Source organism: Callorhinus ursinus, unplaced genomic scaffold (genome assembly GCF_003265705.2).
Source record: "Callorhinus ursinus isolate GAN/ISIS: 27379988/994484 unplaced genomic scaffold, GSC_fseal_2.0 scaffold22, whole genome shotgun sequence".
Taxonomy (NCBI): Eukaryota; Metazoa; Chordata; class Mammalia; order Carnivora; family Otariidae; genus Callorhinus; species Callorhinus ursinus.
Window position 1 is genome coordinate 10,004,897 of NW_027397084.1, and position 24,482 is coordinate 10,029,378.

At 38.7% G+C, this 24,482-nt stretch overlaps 1 protein-coding gene and 1 long non-coding RNA gene across 7 annotated transcripts in view; one reads left to right on the forward strand and one right to left on the reverse strand.

The window, feature by feature from the left end:
- PKHD1 (PKHD1 ciliary IPT domain containing fibrocystin/polyductin) overlaps positions 1 to 24,482 on the reverse strand; it is a 484,077-nt gene that overhangs the window by 65,947 nt on the left and 393,648 nt on the right. Inside the window, exon 61 of one of the 6 annotated variants that reach the window (XM_073905084.1) lies at positions 10,313 to 10,433. The exons of the other annotated variants lie outside the window; for them this stretch is intronic. Within the exon in view, the coding sequence (XP_073761185.1) occupies positions 10,336 to 10,433 (98 nt within the window). The 3' untranslated portion in view covers positions 10,313 to 10,335. The remainder of the gene's footprint in view (positions 1 to 10,312; positions 10,434 to 24,482) is intronic. 6 annotated transcript variants of the gene reach the window in all.
- On the forward strand, positions 333 to 5,471 carry LOC141374834 (uncharacterized). Its single transcript, XR_012381974.1, has 4 exons — positions 333 to 385; positions 1,039 to 1,175; positions 4,439 to 4,550; positions 5,353 to 5,471. It is a non-coding gene; the product is annotated as an uncharacterized lncRNA (long non-coding RNA).

The following is a 24,482-nucleotide window of genomic DNA, read 5'->3' on the forward strand; positions in this document are numbered from 1 at the left end:
CAGAGCAGTCAAGGTTTCGGATGAATTATTTACCTGGAAAAGAGTGATGGCAGAGTTAGAATGGAGAAGGAAACTGTGAATTAGTTTCAATGGCTTTCAGGGAGTGAAAAGTAGTGCCTACTATGTCAATATAAGACACGTCAAGTAGTGAGCCTAATGACGTCAGCCTCAGAGAAGCAGGGGCTTTTACTTAAGTGGTATGACATAGAGCATGTGAAGAACATCGAAACATGCCAAGAACCTCAAGGTTTAAGGGTGTGACAATAGATAGGCTTGAGGTAAAAGGGTTCCAGAACACTCTATGAAAATAGATAGCAGTTTGCTGATTCTAACTTAAGAGTTCCACACAGCTCCCGGAGCAAGATTTGGTGAAGGAGAGTCAAAGGTTGGGTGAGCCCATGAATGACCAGGGAAGAGATGTGTATTCTGGAGATGCAGATTGTAGACATGTGGTGGTGATTGCAGCAAGCAGGATGCTAAGCAAAATATGCTATACCCTTATACTCTCTAATGTGGTGTGGAAGCTGGACACTATCAGAGGAGTCCTGTGGATTTCACAGCTTATCAGTGGTGGGGGTGGCCTCTGGATACTGCTTGGATTGGTCTTAGGTGGCCAGATGGTGACCATCCCATGGTTGTTGCAACTAATATAAAATAGTTGCTCAGGAGAGCTTCAGGTATAGAAATATCTGACGGCAAGTCCACAGACTAATGGAAGTGGTATCTGGAAGGGGGACGGGATGGGACAGGGACTAGAAGAGCAGAGGAAGACTTACTTTACTACAAAGATGCCCTCAAGCCATCAGATTGGTGGTCCTTCCTTCCTTCCCTATTTCTTTCCTTCCTTCTTTCTTCCTCCCTTCCTAACCTCCTTTACCTAAAACTTCCTCATGGCAAGTTTAATTATCCCTTGTTCATAGATAGAAAAACTGACTCATAATTTTGACTCACACCATTACATAGTAATAATAATAATGAGGAAAATGGGGAAGAGAAAAGCAACATGATCCAAATAACTTCACTTTGGCTTGTATTTAGATGCAAGGTCAGCTGTGACGAGTAATACTGGCTGAGAAGTACCATGATCATCAGGAGTTCTCTCTACAAAGTCTACTGAAAGCAACTCAGGGAGAGGTTTTGGGTTATTTGTCATTATTTGCCAAATCATATATTTGGTGAGAGTCCATTTGCTTTTTTATATTGCCACTTGGCCTTTTTAGTATTTTAGCGTACGATCCCAGAAGTCTAAACACATAGCCACAAATTTAGCAAAGGCCCCAATCTAAAGATTACCAGCAAGTAACATTGATTATTCTGTTTTATAGCCAAACTTGGAGTCCTGGTGCTCATAAATAAGAAATTTTATTTTTAATTTATTGTATTTTATTTATTAGCACTGACTAAGAGACAGGGTGGTGTATCAATATCTTTCCATCCACTTTCCTATGTCATCCCCAGAGTAAATCAATTCTAGTATTTTCATTTTGATGGGAGGCAAAAATCCAGCCCACGTAAGCAATGCATTAGGGTACCAGAGCTCTTAAATAGGCGTGGTTTTTGCTTGTGCGAGAGAATGCACGCTGCTTAAGAGAGGGGTGTGCACACGGCCAACAGACATCATCGTTGATTGTCCTGGCCACAGCCGGCAGAAGCCCATGGTGACAGTCTAGTGTCCCTTCGAAATAGTGTTCCATCTTTTCTTCCTTGGGATTTCTTTCCCTCTTGCTTCTCTCAGTTGGGGAAGGTTTCGTTTTGCGTAATGATTATCTTTCTCATTTGTTTCTGTCTTTTCTTTTCCCTCTTCTCCAAATGGCCTTATCTGCCAGTCACGATTTTTGTGGTCTGCAATTCTGATCACTTTTAAATGAAACCCATGCTGGCTTTGGTAATCATAATGTCATTTACAATTTACCACTAAACACGTTTATTCAGTTAGTAGCACACTGGAGAAAGAGAACTCCATATGAACTCACCGTGAAAGGCCTAATCTGATTATTTCCTCATGAAAATCCAGGCAGGGGTGCTTGTAAGAGGGGCTGAGAGGAGAAGGGGAAAAAAAAAAAAAAAAAAAAAAACCAAGGTCTGGCCACAGCTGACTTTCATAATCAATGTGAAGAGATAAGTGACACAGCCTGTCAGGGCCGGCCGCCCAGTCACCCCAGGGCATTCTTCTCAAACAGCAAGAGTGGACAGAACTTCATACATGCTGAGTGACCAGCGAGTATTGGCTTGGCATCTGCTATTGCATTCAAGATGGACAAGCACAGTGATAAAGTCCAGAAGCTCTTCTCTAAGTGGGGGAAATTAGATTAAGCAGGTTGTATTTGTATGTGCATGTGTGCACATGAACACTTGCTTTGTGTATACTTTAACGTCCTAGAATATCCTAGACACACAATATGCCCCATCCACCTTTCCCGCAACTGGAAACCACAGACCTAAAAGCCAAAAAAGGAAGTGAGTTAGGTATGTCTGGTGAAGGAGGAGAAAAAGGAGAAGGTATGTATGCGTGTGAGTGTGTGTATGTATACTCAGGTTGCTTCCAGGGTTCTAACAAATATTAACTTTGTGTCAATATTTGTCCTTCCTGTCGTGAAATGAGGATTTTCCACCTCATTTCACATTTGAAAAGAAAATATGCCAAAGGGGTCGTCTTTGCTAGGGAAAAAAAATTAAAAGAAAAGAAACAACTTCTATCCTTTATTTAGAAAAATGGGTCAGAAGGAAAGAAAAAAAAGATTTTTTAAAATAAATGTTTTGACTCAAAGGCACATAGAATCCTTCCATCTTCCCCTTTCAACAAAAGGGAAAAATTTATATGTCTAAAATTGAATGAAATACATCAACATTAATGATTTTTTTCCTCGAGGTTAACATCACCATTTCCCTCAATAATTTTTTTTAGCCATTTTGTGATAGATTTCCCAATTCATGGTACAGTAAAGTATAGGAGATTTTGACAAAAACAAAATATATAATCATTCTCTTATTTTCACAAAATGAAAAGAAATCATTTACAATTCTTTTCTGTCAAACAACATTTACACCTCATTGTTTCTAATTTAACAAATATAAATGGCCACAGATCAAATAAAGTGTAGACAGGTTGAATTTATCCCCATTTATGGATGTTGTTGTAGACCCTCAGGCTATGAATAGTGAGACTCCAAAATCTCAAAGCTGTGTTCCTAAATACACAAAGAGAGTAACTGAAATCTTGGAAAGAAATATTAAAGAAAACATTTTGGTCATACTAGAAATAATAGACAAAATTGTCTACTTTTTTAGAATGAAGATTTCTAGCTAAGAGGTTTTTTTTTTTGTAAATTTCCGAAATAATGATTGTGTGTTATATCTGTAAGGTAAATTGAGAATGATGGTCTTATGCATCATAGATTCAGTATGGTTGACCGAAAACACAGGCTTGCTAATTTAGAGTCTAGAATTAGAGGTCTGTAAATTCTGTTGAGTGACCACAATGTGGAAGTACTAGTCATTATAAAAGAGATAAGATAGATATGCTTATACATACACTCACATACACAGATGGCATTATAAGATAATGTAATTCGGGAAATTTAAAGTTCATTAAATTGAAAAATTAATGTATTCAAAGTTCAGGACTGGGAGCTTCAAAATTAAGGTACTGCCAGCTTGGCTTTCATAATTCGTTGACCAGTGGTGCTTAGGAACATAGTCTCCTCTGGCATCATTCTTTCTGAGAAAGACAGCACTCTTAGAGCTGGTGATTGGTGTGGTGCAGTGGCTTCCAATGCATGGGAGTCATAAGGGGGTGGAAAAGAGAAGTCCCAAGTGTGGAGGGAGTGGTACCGGACTGAAGATAGTGCACAGGAGGATGGTAGCTGCTAGATGAGACATACACACCTCTTAAGGCATACCTAACGGGCAGATTGGGCCTCAGGGGCTCTAGACTCTAGGATTTGCCACAATTTCATGAGTAATCTCACCAAAGTCCTTGAACTCGGGTCTATTTCCAATGGGAATACATTTCCAACCTAATCTGAGAAAAATGGAACACTATGTAAAACCAACCACTCCATGAAGCAAGATGTCTGTAAGGCCTTCTGTGAATGGTCTTTCTGTCTTTACTAAGTTCTCTTGATGAGTATTTCCAAATATTTGTTTCCTTTTTACAGAAGTGTTAACTTTGAGGGGAAAAATTATCAGGAGATGAAAGTGATAAAATGACAATGAAGATGAGGGAAGAGCATCAGATATGTATCAAATAGACCCTTCTTCTGAATCTATTTTTGTTTGTTTTTTTTAATAAACCCTGATTTTTATTGATAAAGTCCATGCAAACAAATTCCAGGAGACCATTTTGTATTCTTTTACTATGTTGAAATGTCATCTAGATTTTGCTTAAAATAAGTGGCTTAGAAAATGTTTCTGTATTTTTGTTATTTTATTGTATTAGGTTTTGCCCTGCAAACACCAATGAGTATGTTCTCAACTATGACTTTTATTCTTTGACTACTACATTGAAAACAGCCAAAGCAAATGCAAGTTGAGGAAGTACAGTTTGGCAGGTAAGAGATCAGGTTTTCTAGTCAGAGAGATTTGCATTGCACTTTAGAGCTGCAAAACCATGGGCAAGTTATTTATCCTCTCTCTGACCCAGTTAACTCATTTGTAAAAAGGATTGAAAATAGCACCCAACCCACAAGCTGATAGACAGGATTAAATGAAGTGATGTATGCGTAGAGTCAGGAACAAACATGTGCTAATAAATATAAGTTCTACATTAGCCATACTCAAAAGAGGAGTATTTTTTAAGATACTTCCCACTCCCTTTTTGCCTTTTTTGGCACTACCCTCATCTCAAATTAATAACATCTGCCTTGTAGTCTGAAACAGCACCTGTAAGTGTTGCAAGCATTCATAATGAACAATGTTGAAAGAGACAAGTTACAGGTGAAGAAAATGCTACAATGGAAACATATTATCTATGATTTTAGAAAATATGTGCAAGAAAGAAATACACACTCACACACACATTTACATACATACATACACACACACATCTACAAGCAGGATGTGTATTTTTTTCCACCACTTAAAAAATCAATAAAAACTTGCGAAATTCACGATGGTTTCAACCCTTTCATCTAATCTTAACTTTCCCCTTCATTCCTTTGGTAATACTCTCCACCCCACTCCCCCTTTCTTTCCACCCTCAGATTTCCTTTTTGCTAGCAAACCTTGCCTGCCATCTTTGACCACAGCGATGTTCATGGGCTAGATTAAAGGCAGGGGCAGCCAACAGCCTTCTTTACAAATACAATCTGAGCACGCTCTTTCCCCAGAATGATAAACTTATCACCTCTCCAGCCCTCAGTGTGAAGCTGCAGCAGTAATTCTGTCGGATGCCAAAACTAAAATGAATGTGACTGTGCCGTGCCCAGCTCTGAGCTGTGGCTGTAATGAGATTTGAATGGGAAGCCCCGGACACAATAAATCTGCGCCATATGTGACCATTTCCTGTGTCAGTTCCTTTCTCATAACCAGTGGAGACTTTTTTTTCCCCTCTCATGACCCCACACCATGACTCTGAAATCTTTCATGGCTGCTTATGGGCCTCAGGCTTTTTACAGCAGTTGTATAAATAAATGAATTTGACAGCAAACATCATAACAGTTAGCAGTAATGGGTGTCGCCACAAGTGTCTATACTACTCACTGGAGAAATGGCAGAGGAAACAGCTTGTTTTGTTACCTACACAAAAGTAGTTTCGTTTGACAAGTGGTGAAAGAATTAGTCAAATAAATTTGAAATCCACTAGGACTGTTTTTGCCAACTCTCCCCGCCAGTGACATGTTCCCAGCTCCTCAATGCCCATGACTCACAAGAGATAAATTTCCCTCTTTTATTCTGAGATAAAGATCCGGGCTGGGAATACAAAACCTTTGCCTGATATTTTATATTCATCTTCTTTGCAAGGCAAGAGTGGCATGTAGGGGAACTCAGGGCAAAGAGTTTCCAAAGGCACTTGTGGCAGAAAGGCCAAGGAAGGCAATCCCGGGGGGAAAGGGGAGGTTGGTGGCAATAATGACCCACCCCACTGACGACCTGTGGAAAGCAAACTGAAGCTTATGAGGGCTCCCTTCTCTTTCACGTTGCCTTTATTCAAGAAAGGAAACTCTCTATGCCAGGCAGTTGCTGAAAGAAAGGGAGTTAGCATTTTCCCTGGATCTCCACACTCCCAGCAACATAAGAGCTGTTGTCTATGTTGGGGGAATTTGTGGTCAATTTAGATAAGCACAAAAAAGCATAGATTTTTCTCAGTTACATAGATTTTTCTCAGTTATGTGGATTGGTTGTTAATAAGTCCTTAACTTCTTCTGCTGCTCCTATTACAATCTCAGTAACAACCCCCTTATTCCAGCTGTGAAAAAGATGTTATAGCTCAGTGGTTATTCCCATGGACTCTGGTCCAAATTGCCTAGATTCAAATCCTAGTTCTGATACTTACTCTCTGTGTGATTTTAGGCAAGTAACTTATCTTCACTGAGCCTCAGTTTCCATTTTTGCAAAGTGGGAAGAAAAATGGTATGGTATCAAGCTCATAAGGTGGCTGTAAAATTAAGTATATTCTAAAGGGCTCGGAACATAAATGATAAATGAGGACATTATGTTAAGTGAAATAAGTCAGTCTAAAAAAATAAATACTGCATGATAGTACTTAAATGAGGTGTTTACAAGACTCCAACTCATAGAAGTAGAGAATAGAATGATGCTTGCCAGAGGCTGGAGGAGAAGGGGGAAAAAAGGCTCAAAGAGTGGCTAGGACTTAATAAGTATTGTTGTTGTCATTATTGTTATTATTCCAAACAAAGAAACTTGGATAATAGTCTGTTTAAAAACACTAGAGCTCTTCTCTAGGATACCTTGATATTGGCAGCTGATCTGGGAGATAAAATTTAAAACCTGTGTGGGGAAACCATAATAGCACTTTCACTGAAGTCAACTACATTTAATGACAAGATATAGGACATTGTCAATAAAAATATCATCTGGACCTTGAAAATATTTTTTTAGCTGTAGGTTATTTTCACTCTTTTGAAAGTAGTACTCTTTGTCATGGTCAAGTAACCGTTGCCTCTGGAATCTTCTCATACTCAAAAGAAATATCACTGTTTGGGGGAATAAAAGTTGAGAGCTATTCCCAACTAACAGGTCTTGGAGTCTATGTTCTGCTCTCTGTTTTTATCTCTTTAAAATTTAATTATTAAAGTGGCTCACTAAAGTGTTCTGCTTGGGCGATAAAATGCAAGAAAGCACCTGAACATTTTCGAAGGTATAGATTATAATCAATGTAAGGGAGATATTTCAATTTCTAGAGTCTACTACCTACACAATAAATTCCTAATGTCTTTGTTTTAACTGGCTGACAAATCCCCTTAAGTATACATTTCTCTATATCTAGTCAACTATTTCTGTGGACAAAGTAAGAAATGTGAATAAATTGAACTGTGTAAGACTAAACGAACTCTTTAAGTTCTGCTCTTAGAGCAGTACCTAAAAATGGAAAGAAGTTTGTCAACCAAAGCTAAGGAACCATTTGACTTTATAAAACAATGACAAACCAGGAGGGGGCAAAATGGGGTTGGCTGTGATTTGGGAAGATGGGTTTTGCTAGAAAACCAAATACATAAAGTGACATCACCCTGTGGTAAAACAGGCTTAAGGGAGATGCCATGTTTAGTAAAATAAACTGAAAACCCCATCTCATCGTTCTCCCTGTGTATAGGTTACAATGCTACATCTAGGAAACATCCCCAAAATTGGTCTGTGAGAAAATAACTTTGTGCCCTAGGAACTTCACTGTTGAGGAATGTCATCTGACAAAACACCTCCCTCACTGCGTCCAAACCCTTTCCCAAGATCTGCTCCTAGGATGCATATCCTGATTCACCGTGGAAGCAGCAAAGTGAAGATTTCATGCAATGGATGACTCCAGCTATTCACACCCAACATGGCCACCAACGCTGAATAAACACGGAGCTGAGCAGTGTCCTTTTTGATTGCCTGGTCACTCCTACTGCCTCTTAAATAGCGAAGGAACACTGCCACCTTATAAAGTTTGTTTTGCTGAATTAAAGAGAAAACTGGGGGATCAGAGAAATTCTAAAAGAGCAGTAGCTTCATCAAGCATTGTGGAGCTATGGAAATAACTGCTCAGCTCTTTCTTCATCATTTTCTGGTTATGTGTGTGAACACCTATACAGGTTAGGCTTATCTCAGGTAGTGAAAGGCTTGTACTTCCCCATTCTCTTATGGTTGAGTAGAATCATTAGTTAGTCATCAATTTTTGAGCAGAGGTAACAAGTGTCTCTTTGCGGCCATACAAGTTAATTGAGTTGGCAAAATATAGGCCATAGGCCAAATCCAGCCCACTGGCTGCTGTAAATAAAGTTTTATCGAAACATAGCCTATATTCATTTGTTTACATAGTATAAACTATTGTAAACTCCACATTTGCACTGCAATAGCAGAATTGAGTAATTGTGACGGAAACTCTATGAACTTGAAGTTGAAGTTGGAAATATTTACTGTCTGGCTCTTTATAGAAAATGTTTGCCAACCCCTGCTCTAAGAGTTCTAAGTTTGTCTCTGAGGCAGTGAGCAGCAAAGTACAAGATGGACGCTTATCTCTCAAGCCTGGGTCCCTGCCAGAGACAGACAAGAAGAGTAAGCAAAAAACAGACCTTTGTTGTTTAAAGCTCTTGAGATTTGCAAGTTGTGCGTTATGACATCCTAACCTAGCCTACTCTGACGGCTATGGCATCTTTACTATTCTCATGTGTATCTTTCTCAGCACATACATAATATATCCTGCTTTAGGGAAGAGAACCAAAAGCATAAGAGGACTTTATTTTTCTTTCTTTCTCTCATTCATTCATTCATTCATTCTTCCTTTCTTTCCTTTTGTCCTCAGGAGACAAAATGAGGACATGAAATGTTTGAGTCCTCAGTCAACATTTAGACTGGAATTTTTCCCTTTCTAAACATAAATTTTCTTCATATAGTTTATCTCAATATTTGCTTCATCTAATACCTAAGAATCTGTCTTGTTAAAGCTCTTTGAAAATTTGTCCCACAAATCTCTACAAACCTGCCTTCCTTTCCATGTAAAGATGAAATTTCCTCAATATATTGCGCACAGAGGTTGTTGAAGTAATTAGGGAAAAAGATTTCCGTAAGCCCAGAATTGGCACGCTGAAGTCTTTCAGAATGAGTTCTTGTGTTTGGGCTTTGGCAGTTTTAATATGGGTGAAAAAATGCATACAGCTGGCTCTACTTGCTCATTTTGCTATGTCCAGATCTCCTTTGGAGGAAAAAGAAACAGGTCCATTTTTTGGCAGAAAACAATATGGTCTCTTTCAACCTTACAGAAGGACAAGTTGACTGGACAGTCTGCCACTGATACTGCTTTCTGGAAGCAGGAAGTGATGGAGGCCATTATGAGAGCATTGTGTTCCTGGTGTCAGCCATCAAAGGGAGAGCCAAGGGGTATCTTGCCAAGATAAGTGCTCTGATTTGATGGATAGGGACACTTGTTTGAAGATGGCAATTCCCATTTATTTTTCTTCTTACTCTTGATGACCTTTGACAACAGACAGACTACCACACACCTCAGTTTCCTTGTCATAAGATACAAAGCAATACACATGGATATTTACCTACAGAGAGATTGCATAAAAGTTGACTGCACTAATGTCTATAACATACTGCACGGGAAAGAGAATTGAAAGGGGAGGCAGTCACCCAAGCAATCTGTTCACTGAGGGCAATAGATATGAACCAGGAGGAAGAGTGGATGGCAAACATGATCAGGTTAACCAGGTACTGTTCAATCATTTGAACAAGTGATTTGTTAGAATTTTTACAAATAAGATATTGGGCCAGGGGATCCCAGGTAAGCTACTTCCAAGTCATCTTTCAAGTTCAGTGACTCCCCTTAAACTCTGGTACAACACAATTCAGCAAGGTGAAGGGGTTTTAAAGACATCTGGAAACTCAACTTGAAGGAACAAAACATAGCTAGACTACTGAGATGCACAATGGGCACCAAACATTCAGACAAAATGGCTTATTGATAGCAAAGGCTGTATACAAACAGGAGGCGAAGTAGTGTCTGGAGCTATAAGAACAGGTACTGCAAACTATATTTATAGATGCTTAAAAAACACTATCTACAGTTTCAACATGGGAAAGAAGAACTGATTAAGCAAAATTTTAGTTCTACTCAACTATAGATAAGATTTAAAAATTATTAACAGTCGTGTACTATGGTTTACATGGAGGGATACTTCAAGATGAACTCCTCAATTTGAATGAAGTCTGGTATAGAATCAGGAAATCCATAGTCATCCTATGCATTATCTTATCCTCTTGAATCTTTGTAAATTCTGGGGGAAGGGAAGGTGAGGAGAGAAAATAGGAAATGAGTATCATTTTCTAGCCTCTTCATTGTATAGTTCTGCCATTTTAAGCACTGATTTAACACTATACTTTGAGCATTTATCATTGTCCTGATAGTGATCTAGACTCGGGAAATATGTAGTTAAAAATAAAAGGAGAGTCACAGTGCTTGCTTTCATGGAACTTATATAGAGTCAAGTTTCTAGTTAAAAAATATGCCTTCTTTTTCAGAGTGTGAACTCATGAGCAATCTGAGTACAGATGCCTGCCTTACTCATCTTGGCAAATTTGGCTCCTGTCCCAAGGTCTGTTACAGTCAGAGGGAAGAAACATCAAAATTCTGGGTGTCCTCTGTGCCAGGTACTGCCATAGGCATTCAAAGTGTCTCATTTTGCTTAGTCATCATGCCAAGCTGAGAGGTCTGTTTTTATCGCTTCCGTTTTTCAAATAAGGACACTGGCTTGCAGCTGGATGTAGAGGACCCCAAAATGGCAGAGTCAGACCAGAAGCAGCCTAGATCCCTGAGTCACCTCCAAGAGCAGAGCTGCCAGGGGAGCTACTCTGTCTTCTTTTAGGTTTAGGTGTGAGTGGGGAAAAAAAAAACTTGTCCCTTTTTTTGAAAAATTGACATTTGGGGGTTATCTGCTAACTGGGAGTTAATTACTCTGTATCATACAATATCCATGTTTTATGTGAGCAAATGAAATGAATAAGTACACAGACATAAAGGACAAACAAGGCTAAGGTCCCAGTTGGTTTAGAAGTAGTATCAAGAGGAAAGGCTGAATGCCCTGACTTTCTGACCTAGACTATACCTACCACTTGAGGAGACTCCATTTAGGGGCACCTGGGTGCTCAGTTGGTTAAGCATCTGCCTTCAGCTCAGGTCATGATCCTGGGCCCCGGGATCGAGCCCCGCATTGGGCTCCCCACTCAGCGGAAAGTCTGCTTCTCCCTCTGCCCCTCAGACCACTTGTGCTCTCTCTCTCTCTCTCTCATTCTCTCTCAAATAAAAAAAATAAAAAATGGAGGCTCCATTTAGTGAGAGTGTTGCTCTCTCTCGGAAGTTCACTAAGAACTGGCTACAGATGAGTTTGCCCTCTTGGTGATCTCTACTTGGTGGCCAGCTCAAAACTCACTTGGGATCCCTTAAAGACAGCTAAAAATTCAGAGTTTCACTAAGGTCTGGAGTACAAGAACACAAGCAGCATACTGCACTCCAAGAAAGGCAGAAGCTATAAGCACCTGGTTTAAAATTTGAAAAAGGTTTGGCAAAAGGGCAAGAGCATACTTACAATTCCTTAAGGATAGCTCATGTGCTTCCTATTGGACCTGCTCTGTGTCAAAGGCCAATTTCCATCCAGTACAATACACTAAGTTAGTTATATGAATATTATGTTTAGAGAAATTCACATACTAGGTCAAAAGCAAAATTAGACCATATCCACCATTGGGGAGTTTATCATTCTATCAACTACAAAATTCTTTTTGCTTGGAATCAAGGCTGATTTCTCCTGAAATACAGGATTTTCCAGATAAAACTAGCCACTGGTCTTTCAAGAATGGTTTTACAGGTTAATAGGAGCTGTCTCCTGAGAAAAACTACACGCCATAATGCATCTGGCCAATTCTTTGGTGCCACTCAAATTGTTAGGGGCAAGAGTGGGAGAATTCCTTCCCTGTCCTCTGAGATGATCATTTTATGCCCCAAAGCTTCAACCTCATTATTCTTATCTTAGGGCATAATTACAATGTTATTATTAGTCATAAAATTAACCAGATTTTCCTCTCTTTTCTTTTCCTCTTCAGCATTTGACTCCTTGACCTACCCCAACAGAAAAGTCTATGGACCGATTATATGCTAAGTGTAGAAGTATTTCCTTTTATTTGTTTAAAATTTTCCCACTGTTAATTTCATTGAAAGCATACTTGTTCTCATATGAAATGAGGTAAAGAAAAAATAAAATAATTTTTACCACTCCTATAAAATGTGAACATTTTTATTTCTGTCTCTCAATGCTTTTGAGAATGTTCACTTTTGTTACCTCATGATCCAGAGAACCTGCTCTGCATTTACATCAACCTGTGGGTACACGGTCACCTCACAACCCAAGATCCTTTGCCAATTTCTCCCCTGTACTCTGGGCAAACTTTGCCTAACTATTCTTCAGAGTAACTTCTTTGTTCTAGCTAACCAAAATGGCAGAAAGGTTTTACTTCTAGGGCTGGTGCCTGTTTGTGGCAGTGGCTGCCGAAGTACTGTCTTAGAAAAGATTATGAAGACATGTAAGGACTCAGTAGAAAAGTGCTAAGATAAATTAGCAGTCCACTGGGGTGAGGGGTGGTACATTCAGTGGAGTCTCAACAGAACTTGTTGTCAGGACAAACACCACCATATCTACTACACAAACACCTCTTATGTATTATGTAAGCTCTCTGTGTTCACATATCCAAATTCTATCCATAGTCCATTATCCAGAATTCTATCCAAATTCCATCTACCAATCCACATCTGATACCTGTTAAACTTTTCTTTCTTTCTTTCTTTCTCTTTCTTTCTTTCTTTCTTTCTTTCTTTCTTTCTTTCTTTCTTTCTTTCTTTCTTTCTTTCTTTCTTTTTCTTTCTTTCTTTCTTTCTTTTCTCTCTCTCTTTCTTTCTTTCTTTCTTTCTTTCTTTCTTTCTTTCTTTCTTTCTTTCTTTCTTATTTTTTAAAGATTTTACTTATTTGTTTGAGAGAGAGAGAGCATGAGTGGGGAAGGAAGGGGCAGAGGGAGAGAGAGAGAGAATCTTAAGCAGGCTCCATGCCCAGCATGTGAGCCCAACATAGGGCTCGATCTCATGACCCGGAGATCATGACCTGAGCCAAAATCAAGAGTTGGATGCTTAACTGACTGAGCCACCCAGGAGCCCCAAAGGTGTATATTTAAAATCTGTAAGGAAATCTTCCTAAAAATGCTTTCCAAGAAGGACTGTATATCAAGGTCACCATCTGTCTCTAAGATGTCAGATACGAACTTATATTTTCTCAGATACTCCATTTTCCCTTCGTTTTCAGAAAAAAATGTTCTTAGCTTCCTGAAATCCTAATACCACAAATGAAGACATAAGCTATCTCATTGCAAAAAGTGAATGAGAAGGAGAGGGACAAACAGAAGCAAGGCAAACATAAATGATAGTATTCCCAGTACTTCCTCCATAGAGAGGAATGAATTAAACATGAGGCAAGAAGGTCACTAAGTTAGGTGTATGATTTCATCAGACTGTCTGAATTGCAGCAAGATTTCAATGAGAATTGGAAGGTAAAAAGAGAAGAAAGCTTTACATTTGTATCGTCCCTTTTAATATTCAAATAATCACAGCTCCTGCTAGTACATGCAAATATAGGTCTTTTTATGTAACAGATATATTATATGCATTACATGTTTTATAGATGAAGAGACTGATGCCCAGAGAGGTTAAATAACCATAGACACCTATCTACTCAGTGAAAGAGTCAGCATCTGAAGCCATATTTTAGTTGCCATTTCATGTACTTTGCCACCATTTTACCTGCCATAATTTGCCCTTCATGACAACCACAAAAGATGGATACAGGAGACAGTATTTCCCTTTGTCTGATGAAAAAACTGAGTTTCAGATAGTTTGGTATTTGCCCAAAGATAGAGTGAATTGATCAGAAATATTATTCTCCTGACATCTTAGTCCAATATTCTTGCCACAACATGATGGTCTTTGTGTTGGCTATAAAACTAATGTTTTACCCAATAGTCACCCAAAGTCACCCAAATAGTGGGTGAACTTAAGAGTGAAAAAAATCAGCCAAGGCTTGATTCTGTCATCTCCAAAGTGACCCTGAAATTATTTTTATAGTTTCAAACCATGTGGATTAATACTCAAAACATTTTTAATTAGAACATAGAGGGTAACTAGACTATCAGACTGAATTCTATAAATAGTATTGCCTTGAGGCCCATCCACTTGAATTAACCAAAAAGCACCACTAATTAGCTAGACTTAAGCAAGGGCTGGTGCTAGGCAATGTGACCTTTTTATGTCACATGTCACATGTCACTGGGATTACATTTTCTCTCTGATATACAAGTCATTGGTCACAGTAGGCTGCCAGGATTTGACACCATGGATTTATTTGATGAAGTGTACAGAAAATGTGCATATTGGTTTGTTAATTTCTAAGCACAATCAAGAGTCATTTTGTAATAATATGTCCTCCTTTACAGTGTTTCAAGTATATAACCGTGTGGTTTATTAAACACAGTCCCACATGCAAACAAGGGGAATTGGGGTCTCCTAGCCAAAAATCTACTGTTCTTTCTTTTTTTTAAAGATTTTATTTATTTATTTGAGAGAGAGAGGGAGGGAGGGAGCATGCATGATTGAGGACACAGGCAGAGGGAAAGGAAGAGAAAGAATCCAAGCAGACTCCAGGCTAAGCACAGAGCCCAACATGAGGCTTGATCTCATGACCCTGAGATCATGACCTGAGGCAAAATCAAGAATTGGGAACTTAACCGACTGAGTCACCCAGGTGCCCCTGCCCCCCAAATCCACTGTTCTTAAACAAGTTGCCTTAGCTCTCAGAACTTCAAACTTACCATCTAAATAGACTTAAAAAGTTATAGACTAAATAAGTTATCATTGAGATCCCTTTCAACATTCAGCATGAAAACGATTTTATCACTTAGAAACCACCCCAGTAGTCCCCACTCTAATGGCTGGACCCTGGCCCTTTCATTTCTCCATCTCTACCATCTTAAAAAGGAAAACTCATCTCTCCAATGAAACCTTCTGCTTTTTAATTAAAAAAAAAAATGCATTTATGTTCCTGCTGTATCTATTCCCTTACGTCACTGCAACTTCAGTCTTGGTCCATCAGCCCTCTCCTGACTTCCTGACTTCCTTTCACTACTCACCTAATGGCTACTTCTTCCACCCCTGCCTTGGACCCTCTTCTCATCAGCATTCTCTGACCTCTCGTTCTTTCATCACTCATTCTCCACCCATGTCCACATATAAAATCTCTGACTTTGACATAGTTATGCGTCCACTTCCATCACTTTTGCTCCTGGGAAGTTCAGGAACTCTACATAAGATCATATAATTAAAAAGAATAGAACAATGTATGACCGTGAACTGTGTCATTTGGTGCTATCACAAATACTTTATCTCCAACCTCAGTCAAGCCTCCCATGTTAATCAGCCCATCTTCCATTCACCTCTAGTGGAAGTGTCCTTCTGTTTAAGGCTTTAGTGTTCCCTGTCTTACTCCCTGCATGACCAAGTCATGCACTTTAAAAATACATTTGGGGGACACAGGAAATTAATCCTCCCACTTTTACCCCCAACGTTTTCAAATATTCACTCTTTCTTCTCTCCTCCTCATCTGACTCACAGAAATGGATCTTTCCTATTTCCCAAGCTAACCACTACACGGGTGACCTCACCCCTGTCTCCTCCTACTCGAACACCACAAGTCAGCCTCAGCAATCACTGTCTGTTTCTTGGATCTTCAAACTTCTTGTAACGCATGTGTAAGTTTCCCGTATTATAAACACCACCTTTCTTTCTTTCCCTTGACTCTAAAATTCCTTTAAAAGATAGGTTTTCTTTTTATTTTGATTTATGTTACTTATTATTTTGTTTTTCTCATCTTTTAGACAGGTCTCCATCTACTGAAGACTCTACCAATACTACTGCCAGTGATGTTACAGTTGCCTTTTTTTTCTGATTTAATCATATTTGACATAATTACAGCCTTTGTTATTGCTGTTCCTGAGATTCTCTCTTGTCTTAATTTCTAGGACATCATTATCTCCTGTTTCTCTCTTACCTCTGTTCCTCCTCTACTGCTATTGTTTTATTGGGTGGTCCTCCTTCATCCGACCCTTAAAAGGAAGGTGTTCTTCAGGATTCAGTTCTTTGCCACCCTCTCCTAACAAATATGCCCCCTGGACATAATCTCACAAGAAAGATGGAGAAAGAGAAAGAGAGACAGACAGACAATAGAGACAGAGAATATCAGAGAGAGACAGAGAAGATGAGAGAGAGACCGATAATAGAGAAAGAGCTTGAGACAGAGACAGAGAGAGAGAGCCTGGAGAGGGAGAAAGAGCAAGTCAATTCATGTGTTAATGGACCCTAAACTCACTATCTCTCCTGAATGACAAAACTGTAGTGTCAACTACCCTCCCTTTCAAGGCATTTCACACACACCTCCAACATACCCACTTTCCTGTGGCCCCCTCCATACTTCAAGAGGAACTACGTGCTCATACCTACTTACTTAAGAAATGATTAGATTTAAGAGACCCAGAAAGTCAATAGCTTACTTATTCCTCATCATATATGCAAATTTATTAGGCGAGGTTCCAATAGAAGGGCTTCTAACACTGAAGCATGTCCTGAGACTTGTGTGGAGTGGTTTTACAAGGACTGTAGCAAGTCTAACCTAAAAGTCTCTGCTATTTTTATCTCCATCTAAAGATGTAGAGACAAACTAAAGTGAAGTTCAGAAATTTGCCGAACAAGTAAGTGGAAGGAGACAGGGATCCCCCAGAGTCCATGCGGGTGCAGAGCTGTTCCGTGTGTGATACTGCCTCCTGGAGACATATATGCAATTTTGTTTAAGGTATTGGACGACAGTGGTATAGCCATTACCTCCTTTGCTCACCGAAAACAATAACAACAACAACAACAACAATAATAGCACACTACATGGGTTAAGTGCTTACAATGTGATAAACACTGCTTTAAGTGCTTTCTAAGCATTAACTCATTTAATCTTCATGATGACTCTATGGAAGAGGTACTACTCTTACTCCCATTTTACAGATGAGGGAAATGAGGCATATCTGACTTAAGCATCTTTTCCATTTTTCAGTAGCTTAAGGAAAGTGAACACTAGGCACTCTATTTCAAAGCACATGTCCTTGACCTCTATGCTATACTCTATTGCTACTTAAGCACTTTGTGGGTTTCTGCAAGCAGCACTGAGTGCTGGTTACTATGCATCCCTTCCCTCTCTAGCACCCCCACCCCACCTGGCTTTGTCCCAATAATTAATAGCCCTGCTGTTACAATACTTACTTTTTCTTTCCCCTCCTCCCTGTTTTGGCTTATTAGTTTGTAACAATGTCTGCAAATGTTTTCTTTCTCAGTCCCCCCAGAATCCTACCACATTCTGTTTCATCCTGGATAATCTAATTTTACTGATCTTTTTACAAGCTACACACTACCTCTATCATAAAAAATAAGAACTCCTTGAACTATCACTGCTCTCTCCATACAGCCTTCTAAGTTTGGAGTGACCATATAACTGATTGTTTAAACCAAGATACTTTGAGAGTGGCTGTATTACAATGATGCTGGGACAGCAAGTATGGACTTGGGTTGTCCTGGGCAAACAGGAGTTATGGTCACATCACTTTAGACCCACAGAAGACTCGATACAGCTGCACAACCACGTTGTTGACTCAAGAGATTTCCTAGCTAACAGCATCCCCACTGACAATGACATCATGGCTTCATCCAATAGCACTGACTACACAAGAATTGGAATTCTGCGGGGGCCTTCAAATAACAACAAGCACAAAGAAAACAATCTTGCCAAAATTTTAAAACAGAAAATGAAGAATAAAAGAATATGATTTAAGGCTCTAAGTCTATATAACCAATGGCAAGTAGACAGAACTGAATAAAAATGGACTTAAAAGTATTTAGTAATATTTCTTTAAATCAGCAGGGTTTAAAGAACAGAAACCTTACATCTTAAAGTCTTTCCAATAAAATCCTCAGTTTAATCTCATTGAAAACACTCATTTCTTGTTAAATAAACATTATCTAATGAACAAAGGATTTTTGCAAAATCCCTTCATATCTTGTTATTCTCAAGTATAAATTAAAGCTTTTAACTCCTCTTTTTAATGCAACTTCAATCTCAACCCTCTAACCTCTCTCTATAGCATTTAATACTGTTATTTCTGAAACATAAAGACCAACTTGCCGAAAAAAGGATATAAAATGAAATCTTGAAGTTTATAATCTATTATATTGTTGGTAATCAAGAAATAACTTTTACCCATTCCACTTATTTTGAAGGTTCATTTCTATAGTTCTTCAGCTTGAACCAGTGCATTTACCTGAGTCTCAGAAATTGATACTCAAGAACATTTTTTCCCTAGGCTGTGAAATTGATAACTGATGGCTATTTAATACCATTGGTTTAAAGTAATAACACTATGGATAGATGTGGGGATCTCTGGGAAGTACATTAATTATGAATTCCTAGGTTTTGTAGAGACCGTAATGTATATATGATTCTACTATGTAACAGTGAACTCCAGAATAGGAATCTTAATTCCTTCTCTTTCCTGCCTTACTATTTTATATCTGCTATACATCTGGATGTGAAGTGTAGAAGGAAAATGGCACAAGCCCAAAGTGAAATTGTGAAATAGGACAAGTTTGCCTTTGATGGCCTTTTGGTTCTTGGAAAAACAACGTCTCCCACTTTTGGGTTCCCAAAAATATCTATTCCTAGAGAAGAAGAAAGAATCTGCTATCCTTATTTGAATTTTGATGAAAACTTGTTTTAATAAGCTAGCATTCCCAGTTTCCATTTACAAGTTTGAACTTTTAAACTCTCCAGTGGATTTAAAAGTCTATCTTCAAGTAAAGGAATTATAAGCACCAAGTTTCAAGCAGTGCTATGATTTTTAGAAAGGGGTCTTCCCTAGTCTGCAAACCCTTAGCATTCCGAGGCCAATCTGAAGCCAGTTCTGCTTTAAGAATTTGGCAGTGATGGACAGACACCAAGGTAGCCAAGTATGGTTGCTGGTCTATAGCCCATAGATGCATTATTGATCTCCGGGAAAGGAGGGAATGGGGCTGAAAATTTTAGAAGGCTAGCTCTCAGGAGCAGCATAGCAAGATTCATGAAAGCCCCTTGACTAAGCAAAAATCTGCCCAAATGTCCTGAAAGTGGTTCTCTTTAGTCCCAAACCAAGGACTGAGATACCCCATTCTCTCCCCTACGCTCTCCCCCAGACATCTGATTATTTATACAAAATCATCTTCTGGTTGAGATACCCTACTATTGACTATCTCATTATAAAGAGTTTATTTTCAAGATCCAGAATTCAGAGAGAGGAGAGAGAGAGAGAGAGAGAGAGAGAAATCAACAGGATTTTCTTCTCCAAAATCCTTCAAGTTTAAAGATAAAACGGCTACACAGAGGATTAGCAAACTAGAATATTAGAGGCAAAACTGAAAACTGCAGTTCTGGAGAACTGTCCTGGGAGCTGGGGAACCCCAGCTGGTAGGATGTGGAACCCCAGAAACTGTGTGCCCTTGATAGGAAGAGATGAGGAAGAACTAATGACTGATCCTTGCAAACTAACTATAAGAGGAGAGGAAAACAATGCTTACTGGCACAGGTTAAAATATGATACTGGTAATAATCCTCTTAATGAGCTGTGTTCCATGTTTGCCTAATCAAACATGCTGCAAAATAATTGTAACGCATATCATGAAGTTTGTGTTAGATTAACATTGCTTTGCAATTTGCTTGATTACAATAATAAATACTCTCCCTCCATGCCGCGTCTGGTTTGAGAAGTCCCTTGTGAAAATCACCTCAATGCATAGTCTGTACCTACCATGTTCAGGGCAATGTGCTCAATGCTAAAAACACATTTTCTTCATTTTATAGAGTGGGGCTACTCATCCTTGGTACTTTTGACATATTGGACTGCACTGGATAACTCCTGGGAAGAGTTTAGGAATAATTCGTTCTGAGACCATAGCACATAAATCATTGAACAGTCATATTACAAATATAGAGTGGCTTATTTGCTTTTCCTATTATAAAATATGGGACTCTGAACGTATAAAATCTGTTAGATGAGACAGAATTTGCATCTAGTAGTTTTGCAGCCTCGTAGTAGAATAGAAAATCAAATGCTTGAGAATTAGATCAAGTGTATCACAACATTCCTGTTATTTGGGATCTCAGCAGTATCATCAAATGGTCAAAATAAAGTTAGCTTTTAAAAAATATAAAAGCACTTAGTTGTATTATACTGTTTCTCTTTAGCCCAGCTTTCTCATCTACATCTCAGCAATGAGAATCAACACTATTTGAAACAATGGTCAATGCTTGATAAGGAAGATTTAAATGTCCCTCAAAAACATCAGATAATTACCTAAGCCAGAAGCAAGATGTTAGACTAGGCAGACTAATGATGTGATCTAGGATGGTAATTCCCATGGTTCTTAAGAGCACAAACATCAATCATTTAATAAATACATGGTTTCCATTGGACTCCAGACTGAATGGAAAAAAAAAGAAAATCTCAGCAGTGAGAAAATTGCCTAAGTTTTCCTGGCATATCAATATGCATGTCCCTTAAAGCAAGGCTATGTCTAACCTAACACATTTCTAATCTTTCTTTCAAATTCTGTTATATTAATTAATGCCAGAATAAACACCAGAGGGGGGAAATCTATATAACTGGGCAACAAAGTGATGGGTTCAAACAAGATTCCACAACTCTGCTTCAAATTTTGAATAATTATAGTAGAGTTTCCTTTTTGACAATAGTATTTTATGTCTTCTTGAAAAAATTATTCTTGGGGCACCTGGATGGCTCAGTTGGTAGAGCATGTGACTCTCTACCTGAAGGTTGTGAGTTCAAGCCCCATGTTGGGCAGAGTTTAATTTAAAAAAATAATCTAAAAAATTACACTATAGGGCACCTGGGTGGCTCAGTCAGTTAAGCCTCTGCCTTTGGCTCAGGTCATGATCCCAGGGTCCTGGGATCCATTCCCACATCAGGCTCCCTGCTCAACGGGGAGTCTGCTTCTTCCTCTACACCTCCCCACTGCTTGTGATCTCTCTTTCTCACTCTCTCTCTCTCCCAAATAAACAAATAAAATCTTTTAAAAACATAAAAAATAAAAAAAAAATATACTATAGCTGACTTTTTACCATTCCACCTTTCAGAAAACCATCACATGGCTTTCAAAACCCACGGTCTCTAGTTGTGTTGTTCCTGAGAAGTTACCACCTGACTGTAAGTAAGTCTCAGTTGGTTGAACAATTACCTAAATCTTATGGGCTAAGAGATTTTCTCATTTTATTTTTTAAATTATCATATGGTGGCTTTTTTTCTTTTGGTGCTCATTTACGTGGATTTCAATAATGTATCCACAATTAAGATACAAAACAATTCCTTCATGCCCCCAAATGCCCTGTGCTACATCTTGGTAGTAGTATTCTCACCATGCCCATACCTCTGGGACAACTGACTGATCTTTTCATTGGCTTTATAGTTTTCTCTTTTCCAGAATACCACATAGTTGAAATCATACAATATGTAGCCTTTTCATACTGGCGTCTCTTTCTCCCACAGGTCTTCGAGAATTATCTATCTTACGTGTATTAAGATCAATATATATCAAGAGTTTGTTCCTTTTTACTTCTGAGTAGTATTCCATTGTATGAATATGCCATGACTTGTTTATCCATACCACTGTTGAAGGACATTGGGTTGTTTCCAGCTTTTGACCACCACAAATAAAGCTGTTCTGAACATTTGTCTATCGGATTTAGTAAGGACATAAATTTTCATTTCTCTAGGGTAAGTGACCAGAAGTAGGATTGCTGCAGAATATGTTAAGTAAATGTATAACTTTATAAAAAAAACTGCCAAACTGTTTTCCAGAGTATCTCTGTAATTTTGCTCCTACCAACAGTGTGTGAGAGTTCCATTTGCTCCACATCCTCACCAGCTCCTGGTACTCTAGGCTGAGAGTTTCAATCTAAGAATGCCAGAATCGCTTTAATAAAAAATATCTTTATCAACTGTTATAAGGTAGTACATGCTTAATACAAAGCAACTAGCTCTCCAGTTAGGAAATAGCATTATTTTCCCATAAAGTGTTTTGTAGAAGTACTTTGATATCGAACACTGGAAACCATAATGCAATGTTGCATTCAAACTATAAGATCTTCTAAAATTGTAGTATGTAATTTGTCAGGAGAGCTGTAATTCCCCTGAACTTGTTTCATTCTTTTTGTGTCTACGGTAACTACGAAAATGGCCTCCATGCTATTGGGGCTGCTATAAGGACCAGAACTGCATTCATTAGTTCAACAAATATTTGGTAAGAGATATTATCCTAGGAGTAGTCACAGATAGGACAAACTTGGCTTCTGTCCTCATGAGGCATATATATCTATCTAAATATATATACAATAATAACTAACTGCATGAGTAATCAACCTAAAGATCTACATAGGAAATATTAGCTGAAGATGTTTTAAGAGAACTTGGTCTTGGTTTGACAAGTATCAGGTACTCACTCATAGGAAGCTGTGCTTCAATTCAAACGATGAAATTATCTAGTGTTTCTGAGAAATTAGTGCATATTAGAAACTAAAATATAACCCAAATTGTGATAACCGAACAAAACCCTTCAATTGCAAGATTCTGGAAAAAGCAGGTCTAGCATGCAAACAGAAAGAAAACTATAAATGGTAGTTTGAAATATCAAACCTCTTTTGATAAATGGAGAGCACGTTTTTTAAAAAAAGATTTTATTTATTAATTTACTTTAGAGAGCGAGGGAGAGAGAGAGTGGGGGGAGGGAGAGGGACAAGGAGACTCTGTGGTGAGTGCGGAGCCCGACGTGGGGCTCGATCTCACAATGCTAAGATCAGGAGCTGAGCCAAAATTAAGAGTTGGACACCCAACCGAGCCACCCAGGTGCCCCTGGAGAGAACATTTTAATGTCACCAATAGCTAAAACTTAATTCTCCCCTCTGCTGAAAAGTGTCACCAGACCCCATCTCCTCCCCCCCCCCACCTTCCTTCTCTGAACATTCTCTCTCTTGTCCAGATTCTCAGTGTCCGACTCATTATTAAGGATCACACCAGGGTTCTTATTCTCTAAGTCCTCTGGATTGCTGACTCTGGATCAGATCTGCAGCTTGCTGGTGTCAGAGGAGAGCCAGCCCATAAGGGACTGCATTTGCCCCCACCTCAGACTCCTAATTTCCTGTACCCAGCCCCTCTGCTGGGCCATCCAGAGAGGGAACCAGACATTAATAGCTCATTTGTGATTCACCAAGGAAAGGATAATATGCCAGAACCATTCTTTCGTGTGCACTTAACATTGCTCCCTTCGGTAAAATGCAGCCCATTACCTGAAAGCTCTGTGAAATTGGCGGGGAATTGAAAACCTCATGCTTATACAGAAGGCTGACTTGCTTTCTAAGGGTTAGGCAAGGAACTCAAAGAGCTCTCTCGCTAACAAGAGTCTTCCAGAAATGAAGTCGCCTGAACATAATCAGTTCACCCTAATTGACTGCATACAGTTTTATTACATAACTGATGGTTTTTAAACCCCCGGCCAATTAGTTTGTCAAACAGAGGTTAAATTCTTGACTGGTTTATTCAAACTAAATTTAGGCAGGATTTACAATACAATCCGCCTTATCCAGGCAGTGGAAAATGCAACTCTTTTAATGAGTGAAAATTAGCAAGTACTTCGGTGGAACCAAAAGGGAAAATGAGAAGTTTCACTAAAATGCTAACTTTAACTGACCAAGGAATTAACTCTGGGTTTTATTTTACCCGATGCAATTCTTTTGCTATGAGTTACCTGATTTTGAGATCTTTAAAAATATTTGTATGGTTGATATCACTGGTAATGCTGCGTTTAAAATTCTTAAATTAGAATTAAGCAAAAACCCAGCCATTTGGCCTGATGTGTTAATTCAGAGGAATCTCTTAGGCTGTGTGAGTTATCACCTCTAGTCCTTCAGAGATTTCACAAACTTCTAATGTTTGGCAGAAAGTTAAGTCTGTCTGAAGATTCCATCGTTTCTTTCTGAGCATATCCCTCAGCATCTCCCTCATAGTCCAGCCCAGTCATTTAAACTAATCCTCATTATAAGTATTTGTGTTTACATTGCATTTTTAGGATTCCATTAATTAAAATTCTAAAGGGATAA